Raw genomic sequence first — 23027 nt, 5'->3', positions numbered from 1 at the left:
TATTGTTGTCCAAAGTCAAGTGATATCCATGAAAAGTCCACCGCAGATGTGCAGGCACAAGGGCACCGACGTCGTGAGTGCGTTGAACACGTGCCTGTCACTTCTCCTGGGAAGGCGGCTGCTCCCCCGGGGCCGCGGTGGCCAGGGGCGTTTCTAGAAAGACTCGTGTGCAGCGTGTCCTCACCAGTCCAAACTGGGGGGGCCCGATTGTCCCTCACAGGGAACCCTTGGTTTCCAGTGGCTCTTTTATTTTTGCATTAATGAGACATGTTCACTGAAAAAATGTTCTGGAAAACGAAACCCTTAAGCCTGTTGAAACGGTTCCCCTCATAGGCACGCTCTGATGGACGTGTTTGATCCGAAACGTAGGCCGGGTGACAGAGTGAGTGACTGCACCTCGCACATTGGTGCCTCCACCTCCCGTCTCTGTCCTCTGTCCCCTGTCCCCACCAGCAGTACGAGCGGCCACTGGCCGAGATGGAGCCGCGGATCCTGAGCGACCGGAAGCTGAAGGTGGTGTTCCACCGCCTCAGGGAGGTGCTGCAGTGCCACCGCCTGTTCCAGATGGCGCTGGCCAGCCGCGTGGCCGAGTGGGACGCCGTGGAGACCATCGGTGACGTCTTCGTCGCTTCGGTGAGGGAGCTGCGCCCCCAGCCCCAGTGTCTCCAGGGAGTTGGGGCCCCTCTGTGCTGCCCTAAGGGGAGGAGCACCCGGGGAGTGTGGGTCAGGGGGCATTTTCGGAGGGAGTTGCAGTCGCCACCTCTGCACGCAGCTGCCATGGTTTAGAACCAGGATGTCTGAGGGGCGCTGGGCTCAGCAGAGTGAGGTCCCCAGCCACTTAACGCCTAACAGGCTTAGGAAGTCACACGCAGCTGTGATGAAGTGTGTCTCGGGGCCTTCACGGTGGGTCAGGAAGGGCCTGTGTGGACCTCGAGTGACTGACACGTCTCGGCTCCTCCTGCATTTCAGTTCTCCAAGTCCATGGTGCTGGACGCCTACAGCGAGTACGTGAACAACTTCAGCACTGCCGTGGCCATCCTCAAGAAAACCTGCGCCACGAAGCCCGCTTTCTTGGAGTTTCTGAAGGCAAGCAGTTCCCCCGCCCCTTCGGGGTTTTAATGGCATCTGATAACAGGTTCCGTGGCACAGTACGTGATGAAGAAGTTTTATGCAACCTGACGTCTCAATGTGGAACCTTGCTCATTATAAAGATCTTAGTTCCAGCAGTGCCCGAAGTATGGGGTCAATGCTGCAAATAACGATGAATTTTTAGTGGTAGCACAGCCATTAAGAATAACCTTTATTGTCACATCCTAAAAACGGGTGGCCAGCTGGCTGCACAGTCACAAAGTGAAGGTCGGATCTCGAAGCGAAATGCTGGGACAACAGAAGTAGCCCTTGGGCTTCTGGTGCTCGGCTGCCTTCCAGGCCCTGCACCCCCGACTTGCGGTTCTGTGCAGTGTTTTTCCTTCCCTCCCTCCCCTGCCCTCCTGTCCCCGTCCCTTCCCTTCGTCACTGCACTTTCTCTGTGGTTGTCCAATGTCAGAAAGGAACTCAGTCCCGAGAGGACTTAAACTAACTCACAAAAGGACAAGCCCCGCCAACTGGCACAGGAGCCCTTAACACAGCAGCCAGGGCCCCGTGGCCCAGGTGGCGAGAGGTGTGCCCGAGGGCACGGGAGGTGGAGCGTGTGTGCGGCCAGGGGGGCCAGGCCCTCCAGACACGGACGCAAGTTCTTGAGCGGCACTGACTCCCTCTGGAGGGGCCGTGTGTGGGCATGCGTGGCCGGGGCACCCCAGTCTGCTGCCCGGAGGTGAGTGTGGCCAACGTCCCCGCAGCAGGCCCAGGAGTCCAGCCCGGACCGTGTCACACTCTACAGCCTGATGACGAGGCCCATCCAGAGGTTCCCACAGTTCATCCTGCTGCTCCAGGTACCGCATCCGCCCTGCGGCTCAGCTCAGGCACCGAGCCCCTGGGCATTGGCCGACTGGGGGTTCAGGGCCCTGCCCCACTTCAGATGCCAGAGGCAGTGGCAGGTCCCAGGTCATCTGGTCTGTCCAGCGCAGCCTCCACACTGGGGCCCCTGCACCCCTCCTCCGGCTGGAAGGGCCCCCAGAACTCAGGAAGGCACCGACCTTCACTGGTTTGTTACAGGGGCTGCCACTCTGGGCCACCGCTGTGTGGGCGGGGAGTGGGCAGGGTCTGTGGCTGCCAGTGCCTGTGCGGCCCCCCAACCCCAAACCCCACCAGACCCTTTCTGTAGGGTTGTCTCAGGGGCTCCACACAGGAGGTGTGTGACTGAGACCCACATCACTGGCCACTGTGGTCACTTCAGTTCCCCCCTCCAGCTCCCCACCCTGAAGCCACCTAGGGCCCTCCAAGAGGCGCCGCGTCGGCATGACCTTGGTTGTGGTTGGAAGGGGCCCTTCCCCTCACTGCTGAGAAACCCCAGGGGGTCAGGGTCTCTGCCTAGAGCCGCCCTGGGGTGAAGCCGAGGGTGGTTATTACAGGATAGCGGCTCGGGGCACTGGGCAGCTGTCTGGACAGGGGGGCCAGGCACGTGGCCGTCCCCTCCCTGGGTCCTGGTGCAGTCAGGTGGGAGGCTCTGCCCGGGGCCTGACGGGCCCACACTGACTGAGGACTCTTCATGAGCAGGGCCGCGTAGTCAGTGAGCTTTGTTTCTGCAGGAGCCGCTGAAGTGTGCAGCCAGGTCGTGTTTCATTTAGTGTGTGTCCCTCCCCCGTGTCTTCTTTCTCTCCCAGAAGTAGCTGAGTCATTGTCCCCCTCCTAGGCCATGCCGAGGTCACTGGTGGGGCTGGGGGTCTGTAGGCAAGATGGCCCCTCCCCCCCGCAGGTGGTCACCTCTCCGTTCTGCCTCGTTTCTCCCAAAGGACATGCTGAAGAGCACGTCCCCAGGACACCCAGACAGGCTGCCTCTGCAGATGGCGCTGACGGAGCTCGAAACGTTAGCGGAGAAATTGAATGAGAGGAAGAGAGACGCGGATCAACGCTGCGAAATCAAACAGATAGCAAAAGCCGTCAACGAGAGATACCTGAACAAGGTTGCTGAGCGTGTCTGTCTCTGGGCTGAGGTTGCTTCTGCTTCTTCCTACAGGCCACTGATTGCCGCCCTCTGGGGCAGTGGGGACTACTCCCTCGGCCCGGGGCCCCCGGGGCGGATGGAGCTGCAAGCAGGTCCCGGCACCGGACACGGCTTCAGCTCCAGAGTCTTTGCGTTCCCCAGAAGAGGGGTTCACGGGTTCGTTAGCTCCTCAGATGGACCCTGGACCCCTGAAAGGGTTAAGAGCCACTCTCTCAGCCGAATTGTGCTTTCAAATGCAGGGCTTCCGTTGAGATGTTCACGAGTAGTGCATCACACACACTTCACGTTTTTTGTTGGTATCCATCTGTGCCTGGGCTAAGAGGGCAGACCGTGCGAAACCGGGCAGAGCGCAGGGCGAACGCGGTTCCCGAGCGAAGCTGGGTGCCAGCTTCCTGTTCGCCGAGTGGCTTTTCTGTGCCGTGGTCTGACGTGGCGCCGCCTCACCGTGCGGTTCCTGGGGCCACAGGAGGATGCTGGTGTAGATGAGCCGGGCTGAATAATTCCACAGAATGGGCGCTATCGCCAAATCAGCCTTCTTCTGTCAGTAGGGTTCATTTCCTGCCAGGTGGGGACGTTCAGTAATTTAACTGTAAGATGCGTTTGAAGCAACAGGTGATCTCTGTAGGACTTTTTATAAGCAGAGGCTCACATTCAGTGGTAGTGTCTGTATAGCTTCATGCCGCCCTGTGGTCCTGGGGTGTCGGGAGGCCGTGCGGCACGGAGAGCTGGGGGGCGTGCAGGGTGGGGCTTGCACCTCGGGGGGCCAGGGGGGCAGTGCAGGGTGAGATCAGGAGGTTCTGCCCTGAGGGCTCCGGACTTCCTAGGGGGCCACCTTGTGCTAATAGTCTGACCCTCCATGGCCTGTCATTTAACTGGGGAACAGGGAGCACCTCTCCAGGGAGCCGGGGGTGTTTTGAGGGCTCAGGGAAGTAAGACGGGGCACCGGTCACGACTGAGGGGTCTGTCTCACTGTGCCGTCTGCGGGGGAGGGAGCGCTTTCGCTCTGAAGCGCCTTACAGAGCAGGTGGGCTTCAGCCGCACGTCAGGGGGGAAGAAGGGCCAGTTTGTTCGGGGCGCTGCCCACGTTCCGGGACGGACAGCAGGGGGAGCCCCCGTCTGCAGGGCTGGCTCCGCCCCCGAATGTGTTCGCAGGGAGTGAGATTCGGCGTTCGGAGTTGCGGAGCCTGTCTGTAAACTTCGGGTTACAAAAAGCCACCTTCCGAGCTCTCTAGTACTCCCGTGGCGTGCGGGCGGGAGCGTGCGGGTCGCGGGACAGAGATGCCTGCGAAGCCCCTGCCGCTGTAGGCGTAGATCGGGTGGGGCTGCGTGTGTCCTCTGCGCTTCGACAAACTCCCGGTGCTAACAGCGTCCACGCTTCAGCTCCTCAGCAGTGGGAACCGATACCTCATCCGATCCGACGCCGTGATCGAAACCGTGTACAACGACCGAGGGGAAATCACAAAAACCAAGGAGCGCCGGCTGCTGATGCTGAATGATGTGCTGATGTGTGTCACGGTCGGCGCCCGGTGAGGACGAGGGTCTGCCCTCGCGCGGTCCGAGCCCCATGTCCGGATGTAGGAACTGGCTGCGATGGGGGGCGAACTCCAGGACCAGCCTGGCTTGTTTCCAGGGGCCCAGCCTGTGCCACCCGGTCCGTGTGGGCAGGAACTGGGGGCGTTCGGGTGGTTTCTCTGTGAACTTGGGGCCGAGGCTGGAACTAAGCTGGGCTTCTCCGTAACCCTGCTCAGCCCTCATCCCCTTCCTGCTGTTCTTGTTGTCTGGGTCTCTCTCCTTGGCTGCTTCTCCGTAATTGCGCGTGGTGAGTGTGCTTCCCGCGGCATCCAAGTGGGCCCGTGCACACCCGTGTAAACCAGGGAATGAGCACGTGCCCTTCGGCAGTCCTCGAACGGGACATGGCTCCACGGCTGAGCTGCTCTCCAGCTCATGGGACTCTGTCGTTGGTGGGGGACAGCCGAGGAGTGAAAAGTCTCCAGACGTGGGGAAGTGACGGGTTCGAGGGGAACGGAAAGCTCGCTGCTGGTGGTGCTGCCTTGGGGACCCAGCCGAAGGCTGTTAGGGCCCCACGGGATGGTGGCGAGGGCCAGCTCAGCGTCTGTGAGCTTTGGGGGCCAGACCAGGGAGCGTGAAGTGGCCTCCACTGGGCGTATTCCCGCTGTGGAGCCGGTGGCCAGGCCGGTCGGAGCCCCGGGCTGCAGTGAGAGCAGGTGGTTAGACGTTCACCACTGACAACACCCTCGCACCCCTGCCACCACGCAGACCTGGCCTGCCACCTGCCACGGTGGCGTCCAGCCGATGGTGGCTGGTCACCCTGAGCAGCTGGGCTCCTGAGAGTTCGATCCCAGTGCCTCCTTCCCCTGACTTTGTGAAAACAGTCGTCCAGCCTGGGAGGAGTGGGGCCCCTGGAGCCCCACAGGCACAAGGCCCCTGTTTATGCAGGAGGAAAGCCGTGTCTGAATAGACATGCATGTTCACACGCAGCCCACACTGCTGGGGCTCCATGTCTGAGTGGCGCTGCTCCCCTCCGCTTCCTGCGTGGACTGGGACTGGCACTGGGAGCCCTGAGCTCTCAGAGGGGCGGTGGCTGGGGCCAAGGGCTCCCAGCAAGTCAGGTGTCCCGTGTGCAGCACCCAGCGTGTTGGCTCGCTCTCCTCGTTTTTCTTAAAACACACGCACCTTGAAGAAAAATTGGGTGTCATCGTCACACAGAGAAAGAATGGAGACGTCTCCCCGCCCCCCCCCCCCCGGCAGGCCCCGCCTGACTGTCCAGCGAGCCTCATGTTTCTCTGCTTGCAGGCTCTGTATGGGCCGTGGGATTTTTTTCACTTAATTTCTACCCGCTCCGTGTGTTTTTTAGCCACGGTAGGATTTGGTTTTATTGTAAGGGCTACACTGTGCCTGGGAGTGAAGAAAGGGCTTCAGAGTTAACCCATGTGCAGCAACGTGAGAGTAACTGTAGCCACACTGGGCGTTTCCCGTTGGCAGAGGCTGGCAGGGCACTGGGCGTCTGCTCACATAGCCACCGGTGGGCAGCAGCCGGCGTGCGTCCCTCGAGCTCTGTGGGGGGCTGGTCCTGCCAACACGTCTCCTGTGCTCTCTGCACAGACGGTAGACAGAGCTGCCCCCAGCTCTAGGTGGGGGCCTCCCCGTGAGCAGGTGGCCGCCTGCGTCCTGGGGACAGTGAGAGGCATGATGACTGGACAGCTTCTGGGTTGCAATGGGAGGTCGAAGGTCGGGGAGTCCCGTGTCCTCATGCTGCTGCCCGCGGTTGTCTGTTGCAGCGCCTCGCACGACGGCCACACACTCCTCTCGGCCGGTCAGAGGCACCTGCTGAAGTGGAGCGTGCCCCTGGGACACGCGGTGGTCGTGGAGTATGGCAGCACCGAGGGCCCAGCTGAGCACCCACCCGAGAGCCTGGCTGTGGTGGCCACCGCGAAGCCACGTAAGTGATGCCCCCAATGCCCCCCACCCCCGTGGTGACCTGGGATGGAACAGGCCTCCAATACCGCACACAGACCCCATGGAAGTGGGGAGCCATGGGTGGCACGGTCATCAGAGTCAGCGGGCAGTTGCGGGCAGGCCTGCACAGCGTGTCTCCGGCCAGGGTGGGGGCAGCGGGCACCCCTGGGTATGACGCCCCTGCGCCTGGGCCGGTTCCGTTTCCCCAGTTCTGGTTCTGCCCTGCGTTGCCGTGAGCAGGTAGGAGCCAGGTTCTCCCCCCGAGTGGGCACTGGCTGTGCACAGTGAGGCCTGGGCCGCCTGACTCCTCTCCTTCGCCCTGTGGCAGTGGCGGTGGCAGCGGTGGCGGCGGCCGTGAACCTGCCGGGGTGACGTGAGACACAGGTGTCAGGGTGCGTGGAGATGCGTCCGCAGTCGCATCGTGTGCTCGGTTCTCAGCGGTCTGCAGACTGTCGGCTGCACCTAGTGCTCATCCCTCCCTCTTTCTCCGCTTTCCTTTTGTCAGTGCACATAAAACCAGGCCGAGTTTCCCTCACCTTGGGGCCCCTGCGGTTCCGTGGATGGGAGCTCCCCGTGGAACACTGAACACTGACAACAGGGTGTTCGGCGACCTTCCCGGGGCTTTGTTTCTGCGTCTTCAGATGGCGCCATTTAAACGTTCAGATCTTTACCTCGTCTTCCTTGGTTTCCTTGGTCGCACGCTCACCGGACTCGCCTGGGTCCGCTTGGCGCTGGAGCAGAGACGAAGCTGAGTTGGACACTCCAGGGTGTGGCCGGGGGAGGGGGTGGGAGGAGTGAGGGCACCTTCAGAGCATGAACGACACTGAGGGGCTTCTTGCTTCCCCCGGGGTCACCTGGGGCCGTGGGACTCTGCTCTGCTCTGGCCGACAGCCTTGAGGAGGGACGAGAGTGTTTGAGCGTCAGTGTTGGACTTCCCACCCAGAGACCTCATCCCAGCTGCAGCCCTCACCTCCCACCTCGGTGGCCCCTGTGGTCCATGCCAAGGGGACGAGGGTGGGGCTGGAGGAGGAAAACACAGGAACTTTGAGGCCCCGTGACCTGTCTGTGTAGGGACAAGAGGGGCAGCTCGGGGACTGGCTGCATGGGGGTGTGTTCTCCCAGGGGCGCAGGGCCGTGCGGGGGCCCTGCCACTGCCCTTCGGGGGTCCCGGTCTGGGTTGGAAGCGTCTCTGCGAAGTGCAGTGCAGTCGCTGTGTTGGTCAGGCTGCAGCCGGGTGTGGGAGCCCCAGTTTAGGGTGCGGACCCCAGTGTTCCCGGTTCCCTGTACATAGGGGGTATATGTTTTCCCTCTGAGCTGTGAGAGGAGGCATGTGAGGTGAAACGGTCCCTGAAATGCCTTCCAGGTTAAAAATACGTGTTTTTAGCAAATTCAAGTTCTCTTTGGCTCAGGAGATGGCGCTCCGGTCCCACTGCCAGTATCCGCGTGCTGTGACCTTGGGCCGCGCGCGCACTCACGGGCACGTGCACAGGGTTTGCTCTGAGCTGCCCAGGGCTGGCGGCACAGAGGGCCTGCGGCACCGGGGGCTGGTGGTGAGCGCTCTGTGCAGCTCAGGCCCGGGCTCTCGGGCTCTCGGGCTCTCGGGCTCCTGGCTACCATCCATGAGTCCCTGTCGTCCTCGCAGAGAAAGCTGAGTCCCGCGTGAGTCAGGGTGCGGCCAGGTGGCCCGCCCCTCGTGCACGATGCTGCTGTGTGATGCTGCTGCATGAGGACGCTCGTCCTCGGCTGACGTCCCCGTGGCTGTCCTGCTGTAGGGATGACTGTGCTCTGAACCCAGTGTTGGAAAGTCATGTCTGTTCGTTATTGTTTGGGACCGAGCAGGCGCTGGGAAGGGCGAGAGGGGGGTGGGTTGCCCAGAGCCCGCTCTGCAGGGGCCCTTGGTGCACGCGGTGGGAGCCCGGGTCCGAGGGTAGGGCCTAGGAACCAGCCTCCTCATCTCAGCCTGAGGAAGGGCCGTCGTCACTGTGCCCAGAAGTGGGAGGAGCTGAACATGTGTGCCTGGGGCCTGGTGCAGGTGCCAATGCGTGTAATTCAGCAAATCACAGCGTGAGACACAGCCCAGGAAGCAGCGGTAATTCAGCTTGAGGGACTGCTTGCTCCCCTGCCGATCTGAGCCCGGTGTTCTCCGCCAGTGCCATCTGTTCCCCAGGGGTGACGATGGCAGTGCCTTGGCCCGGAGCCAGAGCTGGGCTGTCCCCATGGGGCATTTGACAGCCAGCAAGTCACTGCAGACCTGGCTTTACCCATTTTACTTCACTTGAGAAAAGGACTCCTGGGTATTCGTTTTGCTGTTGAATGACCCTCGTCACTGGAAGTTTGGTTCAGATTAAACATCGTTTCTAGAGACTTCTCACCAACATCAACAACCTCTGAAAAGTGCTACAAGTGACGAACATCAGGCAAAACAGGTCGCAAAACAACTCACCAGCGTCCTTCACACACGCCAAGGTCTGAAAGACAGAGAATGTCCCAGGGCCGACCTCGAATGGGGGCCTTTCAGGAGGAGGAACCTCAGCTCAGGGGCCCAGGGGCCGCGACTGGGTTGGGGCCAGAGAACGGACGAAGCGGGCTGGTGTGCCGACCAGGTGGCTCCCGGCGGTGAGGGAGCTGCTGAGGTTCTGCAAGTTCCCACTTTGGGGCGTGGGGGAGGGGCATTCGAGAAGGCCACTGCTGTTTCTGCACCTTTTCTGTACATCACAGTTACTTCAGAATGAAGAGCTACCAAAAAGTTCTAAATGCTGGAAAATACTCACTTTTTAAAAACTCCAGGTTCCCTGAAGGTGGTTCTGGGCCGCTGCCCCGCGCGCTGGCCTGAGCGTGGCACCTCGGTTTGCTTGCTTGCAGACAAGGTCTACGCGGGGCCCGGGCAGCTGTACCAGGACCTGCAGAACCTGCTGCATGACCTCAACGTGGTCGGCCAAATCGCGCAGCTTGTTGGGGACCTGAAGGGGCACTACCAGGTAGCCGCCGCCCAGCCACCGGGCCGCACGGGCTCTTGCTGCCTGTAACTCGTTGTCAGCTCACGTGTGTGCTGGCACCGGATGCTGTGCCGTTTCCCACACTGGACGGGGTGGGACAACATCTGGGTGGAAGGCCCGAGGGTCCGTGCTGTCACGGAAGTGGCTGGGTGCGCGCCGTGCGGCCCTTCCCCCAGGGCTTCTTTCTTGTCCTGGGACACGGGTTTTCCATGTGACAGGGCTGCCCGCCGTCCCCACCCCCATGCGCTTCCTGTTTCCTTCGCAGAACTTGAACCAGGCCGTGGTCCACGACTGGACAGCGGGGCTGCAGCGGCTTGTCCTGCAGAAGGAGGAGGAGATCCGTGCGGCCGACTGCTGCCGGCTGCAGCTGCAGCTGCCGGGCAAGCAAGACAAGTGAGTACCCGGCGCAGAGCGGCCCACGTTGCCCGCAGGAGGCGCTTGCTCAGCTGGGCTCAGCTGCTGGCCTCCGATGGCCCAAGGAGCCCGCCAGGGGCACGTCCCCCTGTGACACATGCTCCGCCCCTGCGCAGGTCTGGGCGGCCCACCTTCTTCACAGCTGTGTTCAGCACCTTCACGCCGGCTGCCAAGGAGTCGTGGCTAAGCAGCCTGCAGCTGGCCAAGCTCGCCCTGGGTAAGAGCAGCGGCACCTCCCTGAGGGCAGGCATCGGGGTGGGGCAGGGCAGGTCTTAGTCCCTTGCAGCGCTCTGCGTGAGGATGGACTGCGTGCCCGAGAGACGGAGGTAGTGCTGGGGAGGTAAACCGACAAGCCAGCCCCTGGGCCATGGGCACGCTTCCAAACAAGAAGAGTAATTCCAGCCCAAGGGGTCAGCCCAGGTTTATGTGATAATTCGTGGGGTGCAGGGAAGGGCCCGCCCTGGTGTTGCAACCACACACCCGCGTCAGCCGAGGCTGCTCACAGCCAGGAGCCCTGGGCCCAGCAGGTCAGGTCCTCACACCAGAGAGTGAAGGGCTCGTCCCGCCTCTGCTGTGCCCTCCCCTGGGGGTCGAGGTGCAGGTGGGACCGGCTGGTCCAGCAGCATCGGGGGCGGCTTCATCATCATATTCCCGCTCCCACGTTCGTTAGCTTTGCCCTTTTGTGGGTGTGTAACAAGCTGATGTGTATTGACGTGGTAGTTTGGTAATCTGTACTCTCAGATCTGAGTAGTCAGGATGCTGGGTGTGCCTGTGTGTGTGGAGTTCTTTCAGATGCACATGGGCACACGCACCGATAACAAACTACTAACGGGAGATTAAGTCCAGAGGAGCAGGGGCCGCGGGAGCCGTGGCCAGTGGGAGGGACGGCCGCATTCCCCTCCTCTCCCCTGAACCGGTCAGGGCTGCACCAGCTGGGCTCAGGTGGCTCGGCAAACAGGGACGGCCGCTGTCCAAGGGCAGTCAGTTGTGTCTGAAAACGAGCCCCTTTTCCTGCGCGGATTCCGGGCCCACAGCTGAGAGGGACAGTTCGCTCTGCAGGTGGAGTCTCATCCCGTGTTAGAAAGCTTCTCTGTGCATCTCTGAATGAAAGCGTGTCTGTCGCTTTACAAAAAGGAAAAAGACAAACAGTAGTCCTGGCTGTTCACACAGGAAGGTCAGGGCCCTGCACGTTGGTGCCTCGGTCGCTCCCAGAGGCCATGGCCCTGTCCCAAGTAGGGAGGCAGTACGCCGTCCGTCCTGGAAGGAGGGGCTGTCGCTGCTCCCGGGGCAGAGCGGCCGGCCCTCCCGCCTCCTGCCATGTGGGGCGGAGTCAACCTGCCACCTGGCAGTCACTGCTGTCCCTGCTCCCTTCCCCGCACGTGGCCAGAGGAGGACAACCACATGGGCTGGTTCTGTGTGGAGGACGACGGGAACCACATTAGGAAGGAGAGACACCCCCTCCTCGTGGGACACATGCCAGTGACGGTGGCCAAGCAGCAGGAGTTCAAGGTGATGGGCGGGAGGTCCTCGTCCAGAGAGGGAAGCAAGCGAGTGACCAGCGAGGGGTGGGGCCTCTCCTGCTCCGGGGTCATGAGCTGGAGCTGGTGCTGGGGCCATGTGTGAAGCGGGTGCAGGCGTGAAGCGGAGTGTGTGGGACATGTGTGTGAAGCAGGTGTGCACATGAAGCACAGCCCATGCGTGTGCACCCTCGTGTGAGTGACGGGCAGCATCCAGTTGGCTGGAGGCCTCGTGTTGCGTGATGCACACGCTGTCTCCAGGGCGGCGGCACTTCCTCCGCGTCCCTGTGCATGGGCTTGGGCACGCAGTGTGTCTGCAGTACACAAGGGGCGTTAATTCTTCCTCTGCTCTGTGGCGACACCCACACCCGGGGCGGAGGGGTCCCCTCCAGGAGGGAGGGAAGGGTGGTCGGTTGGGGGGGGCAGGGACTTGCCACCTCCCTCCAGGTACAGAGCCCAGGACACGTGCTGGGACCCCGTCCCCGCGGGCTCTGCCGTCTGGAGGTAAAATACTAAAGGCCGAAGCAGCTCACTCAGGTGTTTGTGTCTAAAAGTCTGGTTTCTAAGACCCATGCCTTAGTCTTTGCATTTTGGTGTTGGCTAAGGACTGACCTCACGTGGGAGTGTTGTCGTCCGTTTACACACGTGTCTCCCGGTCCCGCTTCAACGCAGCCGACTCCTTCTGTCCCCGCAGATGGAGTGTGCCGCTTACAACCCCGAGCCCCTCCTGGGGCGTGCGGGCCGGCCGGACCCAACAGCCGCCGCCCAGGGCTCCTTATGGGTGAGACGCCCTCGCTTGCTTCCCGCAGCCTTGTGGGCCAGCCTCTGTCGGGGGCGGGGGGCGTGTCGCCCCGGCTGACGTGTCCCAGGTCACGCATCTAAACACGAAGTCACGGGCCCTGACGGGGAGCTGTCGCTGTTGGGGAAGAAGTGGGGTTTTCAGGAATGAGCGTGTCGCCCTCTTCTTTTTCCACGGAAAGCTCTGCCAGGTTAAGTTCAGTCCCAAGACGGCCAGCGTAACTGTTGTGAGAGGAACTTCAGTGTTTCTTCAGTTTGGGCCGCTCAGCCACACGGGCCCACCGCCCCGCAAGGCCCTGCTGGCTTTTCTTGCTGGAAATCTAGCCATAAAGTGAATTTGTTCCCCATAAAATACTGCAGTTGAATTATGCCACATTGCCAGTGGGTGTTTCTGGTTGGTGCCAACCAACGGGATTCCTCCCCTGGTATGTGTTGAGGTATCCCATGGCCCCCCATGGGTCACCCAGAGGACCCCCTCCCCGGGGACCCCAGTGTCCTGCCCCTTGGCAGTCTCCTGCTGGGTCCGGGCTCCTGGGTGAGGGGGCAGGAAGGCGTAACCTGTCACCGGAGGCTGCTGCCCTCCAGCGAGAGTGAAGGGTTGGGCGTGCTGCCCTCAGGGTTTGAGACTTCTCAGAGATACTGTCTTGGTTCATTGCACCTTGAACTGGGGCCCCTTCTCTCTCCTGGTCACACGCCCTGTCCCCAGAGCGCAGCGGGCACTGTACTGTCCTGCCCCAGAGCGGCTTCAAAGCAGGAAGCTTACGTAATGGGGAGAAAGCATGGCGCGAGTGAGGAGGGGTCACCACACTCCCAGAACCGGCTGGCACGAGGGGTGGACTGCAGAACAGCCACCCCCTGACCCCGCAGCTTCCTGGTACCCCAGCGGGCACTCCCCTTCTGGCCAGTCCTTTCTGTCACCCAGCCCCGACTCCTCCCCCCTTAGAAAGAGTTAAATCTAAGTTTGATGGCCTTGGTGACCCAGTGAATGGGAGGCTCGGGGCCATGGGCACCGAGCAGCAAGGCCCGTGGGAGGGAAGGACAGCAGCGCGTGGCGGGTGGGTGCCCAGCCCCGTGGGGACCATCGTCACCACTGATGTCGGGTGCGGTCTGGTGGGAGGTGCTGAAGGCCGATGCCCGTCCACTGTGTAAGGCCTTGTGTGTGAGTACCTTTGTGCAGGGTGAGGAGTGGATTTAAAAAAACTCAAAACTCCGTCTTTATCAAAATTAAAAGAAAAAATGACCTGATGAACATGCAGAGAAGGGGCTCTGGTAGCAGATTGTTTGGGCCTCACTCATGTCCCGGTGAGGCGGCCGTGTCCAGGCCTGGCCGGGCCTGGCGGGCCGTGCGGGGCTTCCTCGTGCTGCGGCCCATCTGCGGGCCTTTCTCCCTCCCCCGCCCCCGGCCAGGTTGGAAGCTGCACCAGTCAGATGGGCCAGATTGCCATCGTCTCGCTGCATAGCTCCAGCCCCAAAGTCATCGAGTGCTTCAATGTGGAGTCCCGTGTCCTGTGCATGGTCCACGTCCCCAAGCAGCAAAATCTGGAGTCCAGCCCTGCCACGGAGCCGGGGAGCCCCTCTGGGAGTGCGCTGGGCTTCCCCACCGTCTGCCTGGGGACGGAGGAGGGAAGGTGGGTCACATTCTCCGGCGCTGGGCCAGGGTGGGCAGCAGTCCCTTCTGCCTGAGGGGACAGATGTGGCGAGGGTCCCCCGTGTGCTGGTGAAGTGCGTGGCTCCTGCGTCTGGGGACAGACGGAGCTGCAGCCTGGTCGTAACCGAGCCCACAGACGTGCCTCAAAGGAGCTGACGTGGTTTTCCTGGCGTTAATTTCCCAGTCTGAGGAAGGGCTAGCTTTTTATAACCCAGAATTTTTCTTATAAAATGCAGGGAAGAGGTCAGAGGGCTAGGGTTCAAGGTGTAGCTCGCGTTTGTCCAAGGACTGGGCGTGGGACGTAGGGTGAGACGCAGGGCCGGCCAGGCGTCCCGACCAGGACAGGTGCTGTTCCGGCAGCAGGCGCCCAGCTCCCCCCGCACGGCAGCTGTGCTCACAGCTCGCCCTTCTCTGCCAGCATCTCCGTCTACAGAAGCAGCCCTGGTGCCAAGAAGGTGCGGCTGCAGCACTTCTTCGCCCCTGACAAGGCCACGGTCATGAGCCTGGCCTGCACGCCTCGCCACCTGTACGCGGGCCTGGTCGACGGGGCCGTGGCCGTCTACGCAAAGGCACAAGGTGAGGGGTCCTACGGTGGGGTGCTGCCGCACCAGTGTTGCAGGTGTCCTGTGTCACAGCTCTGCATCTAGGGGACCTCCCCATATGCCGGGGTCCAGCCTCGGCAGGTCTCAGGGTCCCCAAGGATGGACAGTGCAGGTGATGAATGAATAGTCAGATGCCCGATCGGACGCCAGAGAACAGCCAGCCTCTGTGGGTCTGACCGAACTCTCAGAGTTTGATTTAAGCTTTATTTTTATAGAGGTTGTTGCATAATAGGTATATGGCATGATCAGTTAAACAGAAAATAACAATACAGAGGTAACTAGGAAAAGTACAGGAAATTCCATAGATTCAGTTATGCTAAACAAAGGTTGTTGTGACCAGGAGAGCCATTAATCAGACAATTAGAACTAGTTGTATGTACAGAGCTTTAAATGTGTTCTTAATTATTCAAGTTCTTAGAATTTGGCATGGGGCAAAAGGATGCGCTAGACTGAGCAGAGGTTCTAGGAAATTTATCACAAGGCCTTTGTGATGTCTAACTTAGCTATCTTTCTGAAATATTTCTTTATGTACTATGGACTCTGACTCCTTGGCAATTGTTTCTACGTGCTTCGTTTGTAATAGCTAACCAGCTTCCCCTGCCTCTTTACTTAATTCCATTAATACATATTCCTGTCCAAGGTGGAGGAGGGGCTGTTACTCCATCAACTTTTAGACATTCAGGGGCTGCCCCATTAGGGGGGACTTTGTTCTATGGCCAAGAAATCACTTGTATAATTTCATTGGAATTATGCAGATCATTGACCCTGAAATGCAGGTGTCTAACAATCCCACCACCTACTAATCACAAAGACAGACACGCAGGGAGAGACAGACAGGAAGTCCAGCCGCAGTTGCCTCTGCTGTGCAGATGCCTCTCATTTGTCCCGACTGTGTCGAGGGACGGCTGCTGGTCGGCTCCCAACAGCCATGGGTTCAGGTGCCACAGGCGTGGTGTCTGGCCGGGCCACTTCCCGCCTGCAGACGAGCCTTCTCCTTGCATCCTCAGGTGGCAGTGAGGGCTTGGTTTCCTCCTGAGCATCCAAGGGCCCCCCTCCCATGGTGGGCCCCACCCTCATGACCTCAGCCAGCCCACATCCTCTCCCGTGGGCCCCCCATCATGCCACACAGGAATCAGGGCTTCAGCAGGTGCTCGGGGCGCCCCTGTGGCCTCTGTGACCCACTCCCAGAGTGGCCACAGCCAGGCCTGCTGCCCTGCCCCTCATCCGGCCATCTGCCTGGGGCCTCCACCTGACCCTTAGTGGGACCGCAGTGCTGTTGTTTCCAAGCTGGACGCACGGCGCTCCCACCGCCTGCTGCGTCCAGCCGTCCTGCTCACCTCGGCAGCCGCCTTCTCGGAGGAGGCCTTCGCACCCACGAGGCCTCCTCTTCACTTCTGCTGTGTGTCCCTCCTGTCTCCGACACCATCCCACCTGCGTCAGGCATGCCCACTCCCACCCCACGTGCGCAGATGAAATCCCATTCCTGTGCCCCTGGAGCTGCTGGGGTGCCCGGCCCCCCGCCAGGTCCCTCTGCCCCAGGCACGTGGCTTCTGTTACTCAGACACACCAGTCCATTCCCACCTGAGAAGTGAGCACTGGCCAGCTGGTCCCTTTGCCCTGAAGACTCTCGTGGACTTGACCTTTTGACCTTCAGCCTCACTTCCTTGGAGAGGCACCCTCAGAGGTTCAGTGGGTTGGGTCCAGGCCCCCATATGGCAGATGGCATGGCGACCTGTCTGCAGGTGCAGGTCTCACCCTCAGTGGTAGGAAAAGCAGCACCTGTCAGGTGCAAGGTAAACAGGCATCTTATTGAAGCTGAATCTCAACTTCAAAGTGTGTCCCTTGGTGTCTGCTCGCCTGGGTCTGACTGGTTGTCCCCCATCCGAGTCAGATGGAAGAAAGGCTGGGAACAGAGAAGGGACATCTGAGCTGGGGACCCGGCCTGGACCCCTTCTCCTGGACGAAGGGGCTGGAGGCACTGGTGGATGAGCAGTTTGTAGACGTGGTGGCTTAGTTCACAGTCAGTTTGGAAGTTAAAGAATTGGTTGTCACTGTTCACGGGGCAGCTACATCAGCCACTGTTAAGATGTGTGTTGAACCTTGGCTTCACTGGTGGTGTGCTGCTCCCCGGGTTGTGTGTCGGCTCACACCCCGTGCAAACTGTGATAAACCTCATCGGTGGAGCCCTGAAAACATTTTCAAGCCAGGATGCGTACCAGTTGCTGGGTTTTAGGGAGGGAGCAAGTTCATCATTTTGAGTGAAGCCCTGTTGTCTCCTTATAATAGTAAATCGAGGGGTATTTTAAAGAACAAGCAGAGATGGGGATATTTCAAAGTTTGCCCGTTTATTTGGGGTACAATTCCGTTAACGACGACTCGATCCTTTTGCACATTGTTACCGTGAACAGTGGTGTGCGTCGGCCCTCTGTCTGCCAGGGGCTCTGCTGAGTTTTGGTCGCGTCTTCACGGCGTAAGCTCCCGTGACCACCTTTGAGGCCCGTGGCACCACTGTCCCCATTTCACTGACAAGGAAGCTGAGGCTTGGGGTGAATCATCTGTGTGGGGCGCACTGAGCGCAGGGCTGGGGTCGGCGGGGCTGCCAGGGAGATGCATGCACTCTGGGAACTCTGGACCCCAGAACCGATCGGAGCATCAAAGTTGAAGGTGATCTCTGGTCATCTGGGATGACAGTCGTCTGCGGTCCTTCCCCTGTCCCTGTGTAGGGGTGACTGCACGTGAACGAAACTAAAAGAAATGTTTCCTTTCAAGATGGGTCCTGGGATTCTGAGCCTCAGAAAGTGGTGAGGCTGGGTGTGCTGCCGGTCAGGACTCTGCTGATCACGGAAGACACTCTGTGGGCCGCGTCCGGGGGCCAGGTTTTCATCGTCAGCGCAGAGACGCATGCCGTGCAGGTGAGTGGCGGAGGGGCGTGCTGTGTGGTGACGGAGCCCTGCGACTGGCCCGATCTCCGTCCAGGGCTGGCGTCCCGCCTCCGTACCCAGGGCCCTCCTCGGCCTCTGTGAGGTTCAGAGAAAGTTCCTTCCAAGTTTGCCTTAGAAAGACAGCATTACCTAGAAAATTCCACTTGGCGTGGGAATAATTGTTCCCTGCTTACGTGAAAGACTACTCAGTGTGAATGTAGTAGACTCTTCGAGGATGTGTGGAAAGTTAGCATTTGATGGGAGTGGGATTTCAGGCCAGGGGCGTACATGGTCATCCAGCCAATGGCAGGGAGACAGTTGCCATTGGAAGAGGGAGCTTGTTTCAGGCCCCGACTCTGCTCCTCAAAACGTTCCGGGTGAATGTGATGTTCAGACACAAACTTACAGAAAGCAGAGAAAGGGTTTTATGACCCTGCCCTGTGGGAGACTCTGGGCAGATGGCTCGGGCGAGAGGCCAGTCCGGGGGCATTGCTGTGGCAGGGAGAGCGCCCTGGGTTCGGCAGCTTTAGAACCCAGTTCCCATGTGATGCGTGTGTGTCGGAATTCACCAGAAGCAAAGGTTGGCGAGGTGCACACTGTGTGCTGCATCTGTGAGGGAGCGTGGGAGGAGCGTAAAGAGAATTCTTACTAAGTTTTAAGAAGGGAAGCCCAGTGGCTACGAGTGTGGAGAGTCAGCTCACAAAGAGACGCAAATAGCCCACACTCACAGATGTGCACACAGACGACTGATGCAGAAATACGGACGTGTGTGCGCACGTGTGCATTTGTACACACACACGCACACACCCCTTAGCCTCATCAACAGCTGACAGTCACTCGTGGAAACAAGGAGCCAGTTTTCAGACGGCACCGGGAAGGTGCTGGGCAAGGCCTCCAGTGTGGGGGTGGGGGTGCCGGGCAGTTGTCCTGTGTCGCCTGTTGGCTCTGAAGCCTCCCCCCACCCCCGCACCCCTGCCAGTGGTTCCCTTGACAAGTCAGCTCCCACCAGCACTCGGGGAGGTGGGCCGCGATGCCGTCTGGTGGCACTGGACACACCCCAGTGAGTCCAGCAGGGGAGACCGGTCAACGAGGGGCGTGCCCCCTCCTGCTGTGGCTGAGGTAGTGGGGAGGGCTCCGCTGGGGGAGGGAGGCAGATGCAGTTGCCAGGTGACCCGTGCTGCGTGTGTTAGCCGTTGTCCATGGTCATGGAGCCTGTGCCTGAGGCACCTGTGGTGCAGGCCCCTCCGAAGAGACCATCAGAAGCCGTCACTTCTGAGCAGGGGAGAGTGGGTGACAGACAGCAATGTCAGTTTTCACTGTCCTTTGGAAGTTTTTAGTTATATCGTATGTTTTATTATTAAAAGAAACTTTACAAAAGTACCTAGCAGAAATGGAGCCTATAGTGGCTGTTTTTCATTAGTGCAATAAATTATCATTTGAATAAACATAATACAAAGAGCCAGAAATAACATGTTAGCCTGTAGTCGGGTTTCTTTTCACAGAGAAGAAAGTATGATACAATGGTCTCTCTTTGAAACATTTCTGCAAAAACAGTGCCTTGTTTTTCCCGCAATTCCTACCGAACAGCTGAAGGGCGGTTTCCGTCCCTCCCACTGAGGCGCTGCCCAGTGGACGGAATGTGTCATTGTGACCCTATTCTAGCCCAAACGGCACTTCCCCCGCGCTCCCGAGGCTTCCTGCACTGGGAATCTTGAAGACTCAGAAGTAGTCGGTTTGGATCTAAATAAGTCTCCTTTCTGTGCACTTTAAGTACCAAAACAAGCAAATGCATTTACAGAGAGAGGAGCAGAAATCTGCTCCTTAAAAAAATGAAATTTGTGGTGAGTCCCTGTTGTGCAGGGAGACGGCCGCGCAGGGGCTGGCACGGTGTTCCGGGTCTTACAGCCCAAGCCGTTCCCACGGGGTGGGGGTGCCAGAGGGACGCCCTGAACGAGCTGAGTAGGGCAGGGTGGGGCGGGCCTGGGCGGAGCAGGAGGCCAGGGGCCAGCACCGTTGGGAGAAGCAGTTCAGAGCCTGACGGTGTCAGTGTGACTTCAGTGCAGCAGGTGGCACGCTGCGGTGGGGACACCGGGAATGGCCTGGCAGCCCTGGGCCTGCCACCCAGAGGTGCTGGGCCTGGGGGGCTATTCAAGCCAAAGTGCAGGAGCCAAACTCCCTGTACCTACCTGCTCTTCCCCACACCCCCGCCAGGTCCGCAGAGGCAGAAAGAAAACAGAGAGATGCTGAATTGCCTCGCCATGACAGCTTCAAGCCCCTGGGTTTTGGGGGTGGGGCAGGGGCTTCTTTTTTCTCTCGGCTACTCATGGCCTCCTGCGCTGGGCGTAGTCTGTGCCTTTCTTCAAACACGAAGTGCCTGGAGTTACAACGTGGGTGCAGTTCTGCGCGTTTGCTGGCGTTTGGGACGAGCCCCTCTTCCAGGTCCACAGCAGCTGCCGGAAACCGCGTCCCTCCCCTGGCAGAAAGGTGCTAGACGCTTCCTCAGGCCTGAGGAAACTCCCGGGCCTGTTGGGGTGTCGGGAGAGGTGTGGGTGTCGTGCGGGCTCTGAGCTCAGGCCCCGCAGGCATCAGCGTGGCCCCGCAGAGCTGCTCAGGGGCCGAGCAGGTGTGAGAGCTGGTCACATAGACCCGCAGGGGGCGGTTCCCGCCTGTTCCTGCCCACCGGCCCCTCTCTGCTCTGAGGTCCTTGAGGATTTCGTGACAGCCTGGCTGTGGACCGGGAGACATCGGCCCCTCCCTCCAGCCTTCCTCTCATCTTGGCAGTGGGGTCCTCAGAAGGAAAGCCATGCCTTTTTCGAGAAGATTGAAATGGAGGCTCTTGTCCCCAAGAAGCCCAACAGAAGGCTGGAGCCTCCTCTGTCCTGTGGAGACATTGGTGTGGGGTGGTCCAAACCGCCTCTGGAGGCCCTGGGGGCCTTGTCCCTGTCCAGGGTCTCTCGGGGATGGTGTCCTGGCTGCAACGTCCACTCTCAGGTCTAAGTCGCAGGTGTCACCTGGAGAGCCACTGATCTTTCCGGATGGAAGCGGAGGTCGGCGGCAGGTGTTTGTGCTGGGTGAACCGGTTTGATGAGCCTCCTGAAGTTTGGTCTGTGGACCAGCGTGAAATCTCAGGCCGCAGTGAAGAATAAAACACTTACTGGAACAAAAGGGTCGTGGCTGAGGGGCGCAGACTCAGGTTGGAACCCAAACCACACAGGTTAATGCAGGGGACCCAAGCAGTGTGATGCTTCATGCAAATGAGGATGGCGGCTGGTGAACAGGGATTGGCTAGTTCCATATGCAAATGAGGTCAAGTTCCATGTGGGTCCATGGGGTAGGTGCTCTGGGTGTTTATAGCCTGGAGCTGGGGTTTCAGCTGGTCAGCAGCAACTCAGTAGCAGCTCCGGGACCTGAGGCTCAAGATGGCCCAGGACCCCTCCCTGTGACCTTGGACTGATCTTCAATGACCGTCCTGGGATGCTGATTCTATTCTAATTGTTTTCTTAACAAGACCCACTGCCCTCAGGTGGTTCAGGAACCGGAAGGTGCCTCAGGGGTTCAGGCCTGGGTCCCTTGACAGCCCTGCAGATTCTCTGGGTGCCTGCCCAGAGCCGGTTGTGGGACGGGCCTGCAGGGTGGGACCTGGTCTCCTGGAGCTGTGGCCGGTGGCCACCCAGGGTGCCGGGTGCTGACTCAGGGAGGACAGGAGGGCCTGGGGCCTCAGCGGGAAGGGCCCGCCATCCTGGGAAGGACCCAGTGGAGCTGCCCCCGGCGCCAGGGACACCGGTGTGCCTGCCTGGGCCACAGTAACTGCGTCCCATGGGCCCCTGTGCCTGCTGTCATGTCCCTCCTCTTGGGCCTTTGAAGTGCAGCTTTTTCAGCTGCTGATCTCCTGGGGCGGGGTGGGGAGGGCGACAAGAATGAGATGGATATTATGTTTCCACCTCTGCGGAGTGTCCGGTTTGGGAAGGTGCCACCTGCAGAGACCCCCGAGGGTGCATGGACTGTGGACACCTGCCAGCTGTGGGTAGGCAGGGGAGTTGCACGAAGGACCCAGGCTCCACGCAGGCTGGGGGACAGGTCTCAGCTGGCTTCCGCAGTCCAGGGTCCCATGCGTCCTCAGCTCGCCTCTGCTTGCCTCCGCAGGGTCAGCTGGAGGCCCATCAGGAGGAGGGCATGGTGGTCTCGCACATGGCCATCGCTGGCGTGGGGATCTGGATAGCCTTCACCTCGGGGTCCACGCTGCGTCTGTTTCACACAGAGACCCTCGAACACCTGCAGGACATCAACATAGCCACCCCTGTGCACCACATGTTGCCAGGTAACCAGCAGACCAGGAGGGTCTTGCAGGGGCAGGGAGTGGGGTGGGGCCCAGGGTGGGGGAGGGGGAGGGGTGGGGGGAGGTGGGGGTAAGACCCCGAGACCGGTGCAGGCTGTCACTGTTTTGGGTGGGCTCTGTTGCTCTGCACCATCAGGGCCAGACACAGTATTTGTCAGGCGACCGTGGGTCATGCGGACCCACACTAAAGCGCCGTCTCATTGTCTGGTCCAGGGCCTTCCTCAGCGTCCAACCTGGCCCTGGGCAAGGCCCTGGACCTGGAGACCCACCAGGAGGCCCCCTGGGGTGGGAGCTTAGGTCCCTGTGTGTCCGGAGCGCGCCCACATGGGTGGTTGCGTGGGTGGCAACGACACAGAAGCTGTCCTGTGAGCTCTTGCTGGAAGGCCAAGTTCCAGAAGCTCCCAAGAGGGCCGCTTCCCAAGCCGGGGAAACTTGACACTAGCCAGTGCCGCCCTGGTAGCGAGACCTGGGGGACCTGCAACTCTGCCCTGTGTGGGGACTGCGCTTCCCCGTGGAATTTCATTCTGGAGAAGATTCGGCCCTTCGGCTGGAGCCACAGCGGACAGAGCAGGCTCAGGGCGTGCTCATCAGCCTCCCCTTGTGTCCCAAAGGGGAGGGGCCGTGGGTAAGGACGGGGGCTGTAGTTAAGGACGGGGGCCGTGTCTGGCTGCAAACACCCCCAGAAACTCGCGTCAGGGCCCAGCTGTTTCCTGCTTCGGGATGTTCTGAGCAGCATCTGTAACGGGGGCCACGCTGAGACCGTGGGTTAAAGGAGCCCCTCAGCATCTGCTGTGCGTCCCCCTCCAGGGGAGGCGGGGCTGGGTAGAACGGCCAGCACCTCTGTCTTTAAGAGACCAGTGTAACTTTTTAAAAATTTAGTTATTGTTCAAGTACAGTTTTCTTTTACTCCCATCCCAGTCCACCGCCCCCCCAGTGCTCCCCACCTCCCTCCCATTTCCACCCCTGTTAGTTTTTGTCCATGTGTCCTTTATACTTGTTCCTGTGAGCAAGGGACATAAAGGAAAGAGTAAACAAATGGGATCTCATCAAAATAAAAAGCTTCTGCGTGGCTAAAGAAAACAGTATTAAAATAAAAAGAGAACCAACTGTATGGGAAAACATATTTGCCAATGATACCTCGGACAAAGGTTTAATCTCCAAAATATACAGTGTAACTTTTCTTAGTAGCAAATTAAACCACACTCCAGGTTGTTT

The 23027-nt window shown here is 59.9% G+C and overlaps 1 protein-coding gene across 6 annotated transcripts in view; it reads left to right on the top strand.

The window, feature by feature from the left end:
- Positions 1-23027, top strand: part of ARHGEF10 (Rho guanine nucleotide exchange factor 10) — a 45005-nt gene that overhangs the window by 18986 nt on the left and 2992 nt on the right. For 4 of the 6 annotated variants that reach the window (XM_037063377.1, XM_037063376.1, XM_037063380.1 and 1 more), the window contains 15 exons: positions 454-633; positions 970-1086; positions 1839-1931; positions 2892-3062; positions 4484-4629; positions 6403-6563; positions 9443-9558; positions 9842-9969; positions 10107-10207; positions 11378-11499; positions 12202-12288; positions 13713-13933; positions 14372-14529; positions 17325-17467; positions 21620-21794. In XM_037063377.1, coding sequence (XP_036919272.1) covers positions 454-633; positions 970-1086; positions 1839-1931; positions 2892-3062; positions 4484-4629; positions 6403-6563; positions 9443-9558; positions 9842-9969; positions 10107-10207; positions 11378-11499; positions 12202-12288; positions 13713-13933; positions 14372-14529; positions 17325-17467; positions 21620-21794 — 2119 coding nt within the window. The remainder of the gene's footprint in view (positions 1-453; positions 634-969; positions 1087-1838; positions 1932-2891; positions 3063-4483; positions 4630-6402; positions 6564-9442; positions 9559-9841; positions 9970-10106; positions 10208-11377; positions 11500-12201; positions 12289-13712; positions 13934-14371; positions 14530-17324; positions 17468-21619; positions 21795-23027) is intronic. The other 2 variants (XM_037063379.1, XM_037063378.1) reach the window with 2 other exon arrangements.

This window comes from Sturnira hondurensis, unplaced genomic scaffold, assembly GCF_014824575.4.
Source record: "Sturnira hondurensis isolate 20B ecotype Veracruz unplaced genomic scaffold, ASM1482457v3 Scaffold0014436, whole genome shotgun sequence".
NCBI lineage: Eukaryota > Metazoa > Chordata > Mammalia > Chiroptera > Phyllostomidae > Sturnira > Sturnira hondurensis.
Note: the sequence above shows the minus strand (reverse complement) of the source record. Positions and strands in the feature narration are given on the sequence as shown.